Below are 14,119 nucleotides of genomic sequence, written 5' to 3'. Positions count from 1 at the left end.
TTTCCTGATTTATTGGTGAGTTTTATTATATGTTTCAGCATTTTACAAATAGTTTTAATGCTAATGACGTTCTACCCAATAAAATGAAGAGTACGCAGCTAGTGATTTTTGATAAAGTCCCAAATAATTGTGTTTTCATCCAAACTAGGCCCTGTTATGCTGCAGGATCTAATTAATTATAGTGTGTTGTGTTTATTAATATGTTATACGCTTTTATTTATATTAACCATTTGTGGCCATTTCCCTTTGTGAATTATATCTGGGAGATAACAGCGGGAGATTGTTTTATTTTGTACAATTCACCAGTTAATTCATCACAATCCCTAATCAGTTTGAAATTAAAGTTAAACGTACAGAATGTGTAAACATGGGTTTAGATTTTTTTCACTTGTTCCCGGAACTCTCTCCCATGTCACTCCGTGTCTACCAGTTCATCTTCCTGAGGTCTGTTTTATCAAGAAAACTCAGATAAAGAATTTTTTTTTTCTAAAAGCATTCCTTTTTAATAATCATTATTGGCACAAATTATTACCCCGTAAACATCCAAACCTATCCTGTGTGTTGTTTAGAATTTATTTTATTTAAGTGATATTAGGCTTTTTTTTCTTTTCTTTCTTTTTTTTTTTATATAGAAAAATGTCCTTCAAATAGAAACAAAATAAATTACAAGTTAATTCCTCAATTTTCAAGCTCGGTGGGTGGAAAAAAAAGCTTATAAAACTGTGCATGTATGAGACAAGTGAAAACCACTAAAGGTGATGTGTGTTATAAAATCAACAAGACGGCTAGAATGAGGCTGAAGAAACCTGCTGGCTGAGAGTGATGCCAGAGCCATAGAAGGCATACAATACTCTTCAGCCAGAGAAGTACTTAAAAGCAGACAGCCCTGGCTGAGGAGTCCAAAGTCTGATTTGTAAACCAGCGTGGATAGACAGCCAACAGCGCAATGGTTCCTAGCCACCTATTGTATTGTCTTGTGTCTGGGGTTTGGGAGCAGACCACATAGAAATCCACCCAAATTAGAAACAGAGTCATTGCTTTTTTGGCAGGTCCAATAAGTCCATGTTATGATGTATAAACAAGAGAAGGTCCATGTGATTCTGTTCCAGGAAGACTCTGCGCTGCTCCACCGTTCCCTGTTTGGCAGAGAAGGCACGTTCTGGTTGTATTGCTGTGGAAGGTATGATCAAATATTGTTGGGCAAGCCTAGCAAGCTCTGGAAATCGGTGGTGATTGTTCTTCCACCAGACTAGCGGGTCAGTGCTTCGCTTGCAGACGGGTTCTGCTATGTAGCTTTCCAGTTGCTGACGAGCTTCTGGCATTATCTCGGTTGGGTCCTTCCCAAGGAGAAGGTCATACAAGTTGTCATGCATTACACGGGAACATGTGTCCCTCTGCAGACACTGGTCAAATGTCTCTTCAACCCCAGAATCTAACAATAACCCAGGCTGGGTGTCACAGGTCTGAGACAGGAGACTTATCACTTTGCTGAACACTTCTCCTCTAGCTTCAGGCTTAAGAAACCTCAACTCTTTGTAGCGAGGATCAAAAAAAGAGGCAACTACAGCTGGACTAGCCAAAAGGTTTGCTTCATTCACCATGTCCCAATGGCGACACATCTCAACCCGTATTTGATTTACAAAAGCTTTCCCAATGCTGCTACTATTTTCTGAAAAGTGAGTAAAGGCATTTAAGATACCGTGGACACATGGAATTACAGATGACACAGAGGTGTTCTGCTCCTCCTGCAGGAAGATGGTTGCAATCCATACAATTTTTAGCACGGACACCAAGTCCTGTAGAAGATCCCAGTGTTGCTTAGACAGATTCTGTACAAGCTGGTCCTCCATAACGGAAAGGATGGCCCACTTGATGTTCAGCAAACTCTGACACATGTGTAGAGTTGTGATCCAGCAGGACTCTGTGTCCATTACAGGCCTGGCCTTGTTCATGGACTCCAGCCTGGCACTGAGATAGGTGGAGGCTGGGAGATCCTGTTGGAGATAACTTACCAAGCCTCTTGCTGCACTCAATACTTCTTTAACGTCTTGGATTTCAAGCCCCTCACGAACACATAGCTGCAGGACATGGGCGGCACAGCACACACTGGTCCAGCCATGTGTGTCTTTTAGGGTGTCAGCATGAGCCAACATGGAAGCTAATTGGTCATGCATAACACAAGATACATGGTTTCTGGACAAGTCATACTCTCCTACAACAGAACACAGTCTCTCAACTAAGCAATCTTCTGTCTTGCCTGTATGGAGCTCTTGGGATCCTAACATGTATTGTGCCAAATTCCACTCACCATCGATGACGTTGGCAGTAATGGCCTGGCATGGATGGTTAAGGCAAGAGGACCAACTCTCCATAGAGAGGACTATGGCCTTGGAGTCCTGCAAGTGACATCTCAGCTGTTGCTTCATTACATTGTATCGATGGCATAGGAGGCCAGATAGCTGTGTAGATGATGGGAGATTGACACTAGGCTCAAAATACTCAAGGAGGAGACCAAACCCTTTACCCTCGACCACAGACAGAGGATGAAGATCACGGCATACCATTTCTAATACAAGATCTGCTATTACCCCGGTCCTGCTCTCAGAATCTGATGGGCATGACTCTTTTCCTGGTGGTGTCTGCTTTAATCTCTTGGGCGCCACTTCCTGGCTGGGAAAGTCCTGCTCATGCTCCTCTGCGATTTTAGGGGTGCAGGAGCTGTGCCACTTCAGGAGATGCTCTCTCAGAGTGGTGGTGCTGTTATGAATTGAGAGTTGTTTCCTGCAGACATTACATTCCACACACGTGCCACGTAGCTTGGTATAATAATTCCACACCTTTCCTTTATGCTGGTCCACTGGCGGTGATGGTGGGGTACCTTCAAAAGGTGTGCCCTTTTCTCTCTTCCTGCGGGTTGTGGTCGCCAAAGCAGTTGCCATGGTTACGATAGGAAATATGAGAATCTCTGAAGGAAATGTAAAAAAAGAGAGAGAGTTTAAGTCAAATACACTATACGGCATAACAATAGCATACAAACATAATAAAATATCCGACTGAGCATCGATGGCCGCACAGGCTTGGTTTACTTAATTATCTTACTGCTGGGTTGTTATTATTATTGAAATGGAAAACATGACAAAAAAACAAACCCGAATTGCTTTATTGGTTCCCAGAGTGATCCCTTTTTCGAAAATTTACACCAACTGAGGAAGCCAGCTATTGGCGAAACGCGTTTTGGTTTGATTTAAAGGACTTATTTTATGTTATTTTGATTTAATTGAATCTTTGATATTTTCCATTGTTACTCTTTATTTTATTGAATAAATTCCTTCCTGATTATTTGGATACCTTCCTATTTGCATCTTTACCTATCCAGTGGGAGTGGAAGATATCAGGAGGAGATAAAGAAAGGGTAGTGGATCCCCTCTTTAAGATCCCGAGGCGCATACCACTAGAGCCAGGTGACCCTTTGGCTCTATCTTTGCGAGTTCAAAATTTATAGTGTGTTTTACTCTACCACACATTTTTATTACATATGTCTGCACTATGATTTGGTTATTTATCATTTACAGGCTATTATAATTACGGTTCCATCTATATATATCGATTTTACAACTGTACAGGTATTTCAGTGCTCCACTTATATTGTATTTCTTTGTATGTGATTGTTTGTGAAGGCTAAGGGAATCCTCCACTTAAGTGTAGAGCCTGATCTCACCTTTCTGGTTAAGTGTGCACTTTTTTGTTTGTATAATCTGTTGTTATAGGTTCACTGTAAACATAAATATTTAGATATGAACTCACCTCGGGTCCAGCAGTACCATGCCCTCAGTTTAGGAATGGGTGTTACACTTCTTAACAACCACCTCCAGTCCAATGTCATTTGTTCTGCTTGGGGACACTTTCCCAAACAAGCCAATCTTGACAGCGTGCCGACATTGTATCACAAGCAAGCGCCCTTAGAGTTGGCTAAAGAGTAACAATGCGCAGTGATCGTTATGCATGGAAACTGGAAGAGGTTTCTCCTGCCCTAACGGTCAGTCAATTCTACAAAACAGAAGTCTATGCTTAAGAATTGATTGACCGGTGGGAATCTAAAAATATTTTTGGCATGTGTGCAAAGTTCCCAATTGAGCTATTTTTGCCTTGAATCTGTAATAGTAGGGTCAATGTCCTATTTAATAAACATTAGCAATGGGGAAATTGGGCCACTTATTTAAAATGGGACATTTCTGCATGTGAGATTTCGTGCCATGTAATAATCCGTTCCCCCTGTAATAACCTGTGCCCTGTTATAATCTATTCTCTGTAATAATCGGTTCCCCGTCATGTTCCATTCCCTCTAATATTCCAAGCTCTGTAACAATCCTTTCCCTGTAATAAAATCGGTTCCCTTATTATATTCCATTCCCTGTGATAATCCCTGCCCTGTAAAATTAAATTCCCTGTCATAATCCGTTCCCCCATCATAATCAGTTCCTTGTGATATTCCGGTTCCTGTCAGAATTCATTCATTGTGATATTCCGTGCCATGTAATAATCCGTTCCCTCTAATATTTGATATTCAGGGGCGTGGTCTGGCCGCGAAAGAAGATGGCTGCTTAGGAGGAGAGCTCTGACCCACACAGCCACCATAGCAAAGCTAATTCAGTAGCAAGGCACGAGAATGGGGCGCACAAAACCCCCGGACGGTTCCCAGACACCCAGGAACCACCCCAGCAGCTCTCAGACGGGACCCATGGACTGGTACCTTGCTCCGTCGACGACCGGGCATCACGAGGCGGCGGGCGCCAATATAGCCGACTCCCCGACCCGCTCACTCACCTCTGAGCCTATCGGACCCTCGCTGGCAGACATTAGTGAGGACATCCGAGCCCTGGCTGCAACAATGGCGACAAAAGAGGACATGCGGACCCTATCTGAGAACCTGCACGCGGCGATCCGCACGGAGGTGACCGCACTCAGGGCAGACATCACAATGCAAGCTAACAGGTTGCAGGCAGCTGAATCGGCTGTGCAGGCCATGGGAGATAGAGTGGAAGCATCCAACCTTGCACTAAACAGGCAAGGTAATATTATTTTAGCTTTGAGGCGACAAACAGAGGATCTTGACAACAGGGGCCGCAGATCAAACATAAGGGTCCGCGGCCTACCAGAACCTGAAGGGGACGAAGATGTAGAGGCCACATTGCTGACACTATTCCGTGACATCCTTGGACCGGAGGCACCAGAGTCCATGGTGTTCGACAGAGCACACAGGGCTAATAGAGCTCGCACAACAGATAACACGCCACGAGACATCATATGTTGTCTGCATACCTACAAACTAAAAGAAAAAATCATGAACAAAGCCCGTTCGAGACCTACCTGGCGGTTCCGCAACGCAGAGGTGGCCCTTTATCAAGACCTGTCACCCCTTACACTTGAAGCCCGCAGGGCCCTGAGGCCCGTCACGACACTCCTTAGAGACAGAGGGATCCCATATAAATGGGGTTTCCCCTTTATGCTTTTGGCCAGACACCACAATGAATGGGTTCCACTGCGATGGCCAGAAGAGGTGCCCAGATTTCTACAGCGCCTCAACCTACCACCTACGGAAGTCACCAACTGGACACACTCCTTAGGATGGGACGCACTACCAAGTTGAATGGGGAGGGGGGCCTGAAAGGGGTGGGGAACATCAGACATGCATGCTGCGGACCTTGGGGGGGAAAAGCCCGTATATGCCCACAAGATACAATCTGAGACGTTGCATAAGACAGATGGACATTTACAGGACACTCGAAACCCGCAATACAGCAATGACACTCTGGGGATCCGGGGTGCCGTCACCCGGAGATGGTGATACGGTGGTACTCTCACTGTATCACATCGCTACTCTAAAAGTTGTATGGGATATTGTCTGGGGGTGGCGGGAGTAAGGAGGAGGGTACCTGGGGGAACTTATACTTGTGATATTGTTTTGCAAGGTTGTGCTAAGTAAGATGGACATACGGACAGGAGCCAGGTTGCAATAGTAGAATGACTCCGGGATCAGGGGCTAAAGGGGAAGGGAGAGGAATAGGCTGGGGTCCACACTGAACTAACCTAGACATTACCCTGACTATGTAGATGGCACACTAAAGATAAGTTAGGTTGAGGGAAGGAGGAGATGGGAGACCGAAAAATGCTGGTAATACACACTGTATATTTGAAATGCTATACAATATACAGAAACATGGTTCCCCAACACGACGCAACCAACACTTGCAAGTGCATACGCCCAAACTATAGCAGGGTACACCCACGCACACAGGACTTAAAACCCCGCTGACAAAAGGAGGGCGGTAGGAACATGACAAGGACCTTTATGTGAGACACAGGCTGCTACTATAACAACCCCCCACCCCTCCCCACCCAACATGACTCGCTGAACGCAACATGTCAACATTACACTACATAAGCCACACAGACGCAAGGAATGACACCAAGGGGACAAGCGACTTGCTGACGTAAGACCTGCCGATGACCAGTCACACCGAGTGGAAAAAATAGACATTAGCCCACACCCCATTACACCGTGACCTTTCAGATCGTTAGTTTAGGAGACTTAGCTACCAACATCAGATTAGAACCAAGTGGGAAACGGACATCCCACTGAGTACGCCACACACTACCAAGAATTCTTGATACTGAGCTCCTGCAACTCTGTAGGCAAGCACACTGGACACAATTAGTTCCACCACCCCTGACTAGACCTGTGTAGACCCAAACTACTGGGGGACTCATTTCCGTGGCTCCCCTAGTCCAACTAGGGGACGGTATGGTCTTGAACACCACCCAGCTACACAGGAACCCCTCGCATTGAGGGAAATTTCTCCACAGAGACCACACTATCGTGGCCTACTACCGGAGGCCTCTCGGGTCGGGCCAAATCGGGCGCGGACCATACCGCACACCCACGGGTCACACCTGGGTGTCATAACCCTCTTGTTACTTTACTGCACCCACCTCCTCCCCCCCGCCCATCGCGGTGGAGGTGCGCGTAGGCTCCTGGACCTAAGACACAAGGATCCGAACACCGTAGGATATACACGCGCAATCACACTCACTCAATGGCTTACAGAGCCGCACCCCTTAGCATCTTAACACAGAACTGCCGAGGCCTTAACACGCCTGAGAAACGCTCACATCTCCTACGAGAACTTAGACGTAAAAGGGTCTCGGTAGCACTGCTGCAGGAAACGCATCTCAAATCGACGGATACCCATAGATTGAAGGATAGGAAATACCCAACCAACTACCATAGCACCCACCCTGCTGCCCGGAAGGCAGGGGTAGCGAGACTGGTAGCAGTTGACGCCCTATTCACCCAGACCGACCAACTAGCAGACCCGAATGGTAGATTTCTCTCTTTCTCAAAGGCACAATTTCAGGGAAAACTTACACCGTTGCCTCAATTTATGCGCCAAACGCAAAACAGGCGACGTTTCTGAGTAAGATGATTCGCCAACTGGCAACATTTACGGAAGGATCGCTCGTCATAGGGGGGGACTTCAACGCACCGCTTGACCCACTGATCGACTCATCGACCGGACATAGCAGTATAACACAAATCGCGATCAGGACGATGAGGAAGACCCTGCGAGACCCAAGATTGGTAGACGCATGGCGAACCTTACACCCGACAGTCCGAGACTATACGCACTACTTGGCCTTACACAGGAGATACTCTCGTATCGACTACGTCCTCATACAGCAAGAAGGCCTACAACGTTTACAGTCGGCAGAAATCCTACCGACACCATGGTCGGACCATAGCGCAGTATCCGTACACTTGGATTCCCCTCTATTCAGACCCACTAAAACGGCATGGAGACTGAATGAGTCGCTCTTGTTGGATCCAGAAGTGAAGACACTTTTGACAGAACATCTGAACAGCTACTTTCCCGAGAATGATACGGAGGATGTGTCTAGAGTGACGCTTTGGGAAGCCCACAAGAGTGTGCTCCGGGGACATCTCATGAGGATCGCATCGCGCAAAAAGAGGGAAACGCAGCAACACATGCTGGAACTCATCGACTAGATAACAAAACTAGAAACACAGCATAAGCGGTCGCAACTTGAGGAGCAATATCGCTCCCTCTTGGAAACCCGCCGACAACTGGCGGAACTGGTAGCCCGCAAACACCACAGAGCGACACAGAGATCCAAAGCCGCCTTCTACATCCACGCTAATAAGAGTGGGAGACTCCTAGCCAGTATGATCCGAAACCAACAAGCCAAAGCGCAAGTACATGCACTCCGAACAACCAACGGCACCCTCACACAATTCCCAGAGGAAATAGCCAACGAATTCCGCGAGTATTACCAACGATTGTATAATACCTCGCCAACGACAACCGACACTTAGCATGCCGAACTGCTAGAAGCAACAACACGCTACTTACAAGGATTCGGACCAGACGCCCTAACATCAGAGGAGGCAGAATTACTGGAAGTCCCAATAACCACGGAAGAGGTACAAGCTGCAATTAAGGCAGCGAAAAATGGGAAAGCGCCGGGACCGGATGGATTCTCGGTGGGATACTATAAGGTATTTGGAGACATTCTGAACCCACACTTAACGGCAGCCCTCAATCGACTCCGACAGGGAGACAAATTCCACCAGGAAACTTTAGCAGCCACAATCACTGTGATACTCAAACCAGGTAAAAACCCAGAAAGCTGCAGTAGTTACCGACCAATTTCGCTCCTTAACGCGGATGTGAAACTTCACCAAAATCATCGCCACAAGACTACAAAAATACGCGCCGCGCCTAATCCACCCTGACCAAACAGGTTTTGTGCGTGGCCGGGAAGCCAGGGACTGCACCCTAAGGGCTTTTTCCATACAGGCATTGTCCCTTAAAGAGAGAACAGAACTACTAATGCTCTCCACGGACGCCGAAAAGGCATTTGATCGAGTAACGTGGAGCTTCATGATGGAAACGCTACATAAGGTCGGCCTGGGGAGAGGAATGATAGCCTGGATAGAGGCGCTCTACAGTGACCCTAGTGCCAGAGTACGGGTGAATGGCGCACTCACAGACAGCTTTACCATTCACAATGGCACGCGGCAGGGCTGCCCGCTGTCGCCGCTCCTGTTTGCCCTTTCATTGGAACCGTTCCTGGACAGGGTAAGGCAGACACCAGAGATCCGAGGGTTTAGACACAAGGACCAGGAACATAAGGTAGCCGCATATGCGGACGATATGCTCTTGTTTGTGGACAGCCCTCTCAGCTCAATGCCGGCTTTGATGACGGAATTCGATACCTATGGCCGGATATCAGGGCTGAAGCTTAACCAAACTAAATGCGAACTGCTGAACATAGCAACCCCAACGGCTGTGAGAGAACAGATCAAACGCGGACATCCCTTCCACTGGTGTACAGACCAGATGCGCTGCCTGGGAATTTGGATCCCCAGCAACCCAAAAGAGCTATATACCAGGAACTACACCCCCCTCCTACGCACAATACTGCTCGACCTGAAAAATTGGAACTATGACCACATATCTTGGCAGGGACGCATAGCAGTGATTAAAATGACTATCCTACCACGGCTGCTTTACTACTTCAACACCATTCCCTGGCACATACCCCCAGAATTTTTTGCGACACTTAAAACAGCGGTGATAAAATACGCCTGGAAGGGGGAGAGAGCAAGACTCAGCTACGACAAACTATGCCTACCTAAAACTTGGGGCGGACTAGCATTACCAGACATCCGCAAATACTTCCAGGCAACGGTTCTACAGCGGATCAGAGACTGGCATACAGCGTCCGAAAACAAACTATGGGCTGCCCTAGATAGGGAAAGCACAAACAAGGCTCTCTGCATGTATATCTGGCAAGGCTCGGCAGAAGCGGCACCAAAACTGGGCAATGAATCGCCCATTGTACAGACGCTAAAGACGTGGTCATCCCTGAGGCGGAACCAACATATCTCTCCACAACCGAGCCCCTTGATCCCGATAACACACAACAGTGAGATAGGTGGGGGACTACACCGATCTGCATGGCCGATAGAGGGAGACAGAGGCTACATCCCGCTGACCGAGGTCCTGAGCAACACAGAGCTGAGAAACTTACGAGAGTGGAGCACGGCAACGCAACAGACGTTGATGCACAGATTTCGCTACGCACAATTGAGGCATTTTTACTACAACCTCCCCAAAAGAGAAGCGATACACAGGGAGCAGACGTGGTTTGAACACCTATGTGTGATCAATACCGGCGCAGACGGTAGAGTATCATGCATCTACCAGCAGTTGATCACAGGAGACCACACAAGGAAAAATGCGTTTAAGAGACAATGGGAAGAGTTAACAGATAGGACATACACAGAGGCACAATGGGAACAGATATTAATATTACAGCACAAAAGCTCCATAAGCACAAGGTATCAAGAGGTCAACTTTAAGCTAATCTCTGAATGGTATATGACCCCATCTCTACTACACAGAATATTTAGGGGAACCGCAGATACATGCTGGAGATGCGAAACCCAAACAGGCACCCTACGGCACATTTGGTGGGACTGCGCGCTGATTAAGCCATATTGGGAGGACATAAAGAGGGAAATGACGACAATCTTGGGAGAAATACCAGAATTTAGCATAGAAATGGCTCTACTACACTACACGGAAGGCTCGATAGCCCAATACAAACGATCGATATTAAGACACCTGCTTAACGCAGCAAAGGCATCTATACCAGTCAGATGGAAACAAACCCATCCACCGACCATTGCAGAGTGGCTACAGAGAGTTGAGGAAATACACACAGCGGAGGCACGGTACGCAGAACTACTAGGGAGAAGCACCAAGCATGTCGACATCTGGACCCCATGGTATGTTTATCTCTCACGTCCCAGAACTTAGGGAGACACAAACACACAACACAGCACCTGGGGACTTGGGATGCCCGGGCGCACCTTGACACATGTTATCCTCCACCCCTTCCCTACACCCTCTCCCTCCCCCTCGCTCTACCTACCACATCATATTCACGTAACTTTTTTGAGGGACTACGTAAATGCGGTGTGACTTGCGTCCGAGGAGGCCGGAGCCGGGAGGACCCGAACACGCTGACGCATGATATCTAGACATGACACGTAGCAACGCACATAGACACGATATATCGACTTAAACAAAGGCCGAAAGAGAGAGGTAGGATGGGAACAGACACATGGAGAACCAATTTCCAAGACATGACAACAAACTGACGGGAGGATAGGAGCCGAGCATTCGCTCTATGGCAAATCAGGGCGACTGAATGCAGACACAACCCATATCTGAACAGAGAGTTTATAGGAGAATCCGGGTTGAAGCTGAGATTTGGGGAATCGCTTTCTAAAAAGTGACATGTAAGGAATTGGAAACTGACTCGCAACATTGATTCCAAACTACTAGAGTTAGATAAGTGAAGAAGACCTTAATCTTAGCTTTATAACCTATGTGTCACATATCTCATAATATTGACGCTCCTGCCTTTATAAATTACAAGTCATATTTCTTAGCATTGATGCTCCTACCTTGTTTTCCATCAGACCTGTAGGCTTACCTATACAGCGGTAATCTATAGTACTGCAGCAATTCATCATCTCTGTTCAGCCTGTTATTATCAAGTTTGTCTATGTTTAAACAGTGCTCACAGTCACACCAATGTTAAACCTGTACGCATCTTAATGAACGCTGAAATGGCGCTTGACGAAAAACACGTAACCAAAGAACACAAATGCTACATAACTGTACCACTATTCAGCACGTTTAAGTGCGCTTGTACGCTGTTGTGGCGTTTGTATATGTTTTTGTACTCACCTGCGCGACAAAATAAAGAATTTACAAAAAAAATAATATTTGATATTCCATTCCCTGTAATATAACATAATCCGTTCCTAGTGATATTCCATGCCATATAATAATCCATTCCCCTTTCATTTTCTTTACCCTGTAATATTCCATTGTTCCCTGTGATAATCTGATATTCCATATTCCCTGTGATAATCTGATATTCCATATTCCCTGTGATAATCATACTCCGTTGCCTGTAATAATCTGATATTCCATTTCCCTGTAATACTCTGATATTCCATTTCCCTGTAATAATCTGATATTCCATTCTCCCTGTAATAATCTGATATTCCATTCTCCCTGTAATAATCTGATATTCCATTCTCCCTGTAATAATCTGATATTCCATTCTCCCTGTAATAATCTGATATTCCATTCTCCCTGTAATAATCTGATATTCCATTCTCCCTGTAATAATCTGATATTCCATTCTCCCTGTAATAATCTGATATTCCATTCTCCCTGTAATAATCTGATATTCCATTCTCCCTGTGATAATTTGATATTCCATTGTTCCCTGTGATATTCTGATATTCCATATTCCCTGTAATAATCAAACTCCGTTCCCTGTAATAATCTGATATTCCATTCTCCCTGCAATAATCTGATATTCCATTTCCCTGTAATAATCTGATATTCCATTTCCCTGTAATAATCTGATATTCCATTTTCCCTGTAATAATTTGATATTCCATATTCCCTGTGATAATCTGATATTCCATATTCCCAGTGATAATCTGATATTCCATATTCCCTGTGATAATCTGATATTCCATATTCCCTGTGATAATCTGATATTCCATATTCCCTGTGATAATCTGATATTCCATATTCCCTGTGATAATCTGATATTCCATATTCCCTGTGATAATCTGATATTCCATATTCCCTGTGATAATCTGATATTCCATATTCCCTGTGATAATCTGATATTCCATATTCCCTGTGATAATCTGATATTATATTCTCCCTGTGATAATCTATTATAATCTGATATTATATTCTCCCTGTGATAATCTGATATTATATTCTCCCTGTGATAATCTGATATTATATTCTCCCTGTGATAATATGATATTATATCCTCCCTGTGATAATATGATATTATATCCTCCCTGTGATAATATGATATTATATCCTCCCTGTGATAATATGATATTATATCCTCCCTGTGATAATATGATATTATATCCTCCCTGTGATAATATGATATTATATCCTCCCTGTGATAATATGATATTATATCCTCCCTGTGATAATATGATATTATATCCTCCCTGTGATAATATGATATTATATCCTCCCTGTGATAATATGATATTATATCCTCCCTGTGATCATCTGATATTATATCCTCCCTGTGATCATCTGATATTATATCCTCCCTGTGATCATCTGATATTATATCCTCCCTGTGATCATCTGATATTATATTATATCCTCCCTGTGATAATCTGATATTATATTATATCCTTCCTGTGATAATCTGATATTATATTATATCCTTCCTGTGATAATCTGATATTATATCCTTCCTGTGATAATCTGATATTATATCCTCCCTGTGATAATCTGATATTATATCCTCCCTGTGATAATCTGATATTATATCCTTCCTGTGATAATCTGATATTATATCCTCCCTGTGATAATCTGAGATTATATCCTCCCTGTGATAATCTGATATTATATTATATCCTTCCTGTGATAATCTGATATTATATTATATCCTTCCTGTGATAATCTGATATTATATGCTCCCTGTGATAATCTGATATTATATCCTCCCTGTGATAATCTGATATTATATCCTTCCTGTGATAATCTGATATTATATCCTTCCTGTGATAATCTGATATTATATTCTCCCTGTGATAATCTGATATTATATCCTCCCTGTGATAATCTGATATTATATCCTTCCTGTGATAATCTGATATTATATCCTCCCTGTGATAATCTGATATTATATTCCCTCCTGTCAGGGGCTGTTGAGGGGATTTAGCTACAGATAATGATATGATGATATGAATAGTTAGTATCACACATTACACCCAGTGGCCCCCAGTCCTTACACTGTGCTCTCTCCGGGTTCCTGGGGGCCCCTGCTCCTGGCTGTCCAGCTGATAACCTCCTGCGCTGACGGTACTCTGGCGTGGAAGCTCCCGCCATGCAGGTTATCAGCTGGAGACTAAGGGCGGAAGTGACGCGTGGTGCCGGTCACATGACGCGTTGTCAGGGCG

General features: G+C 44.9%; 1 protein-coding gene across 1 annotated transcript; it reads right to left on the bottom strand.

Annotated features, from left to right (window-relative positions):
* Window positions 1-680: 680 nt before the first annotated feature.
* LOC134572355 (E3 SUMO-protein ligase ZBED1-like) lies at window positions 681-14,051 on the bottom strand. Its single transcript, XM_063431279.1, has 2 exons — window positions 13,952-14,051; window positions 681-2,965 (listed from the first exon to the last, which is right to left on the bottom strand). Exon 2 carries the CDS (start codon window positions 2,937-2,939, stop codon window positions 1,032-1,034), a length of 1,908 nt encoding a protein of 635 aa, XP_063287349.1. The 5' UTR covers window positions 2,940-2,965; window positions 13,952-14,051; the 3' UTR covers window positions 681-1,031.
* Between the last annotated feature and the right edge of the window lie 68 nt (window positions 14,052-14,119).

This window comes from Pelobates fuscus, chromosome 9, assembly GCF_036172605.1.
Source record: "Pelobates fuscus isolate aPelFus1 chromosome 9, aPelFus1.pri, whole genome shotgun sequence".
Lineage (NCBI taxonomy): Eukaryota > Metazoa > Chordata > Amphibia > Anura > Pelobatidae > Pelobates > Pelobates fuscus.
Note: the sequence above shows the minus strand (reverse complement) of the source record. Positions and strands in the feature narration are given on the sequence as shown.

Excerpts from the sequence above, each read along its gene's own strand:
- LOC134572355 (XM_063431279.1), bottom strand. The coding sequence starts at position 2,939 with ATGGCAACTGCTTTGGCGACCACAACCCGCAGGAAGAGAGAAAAGGGC.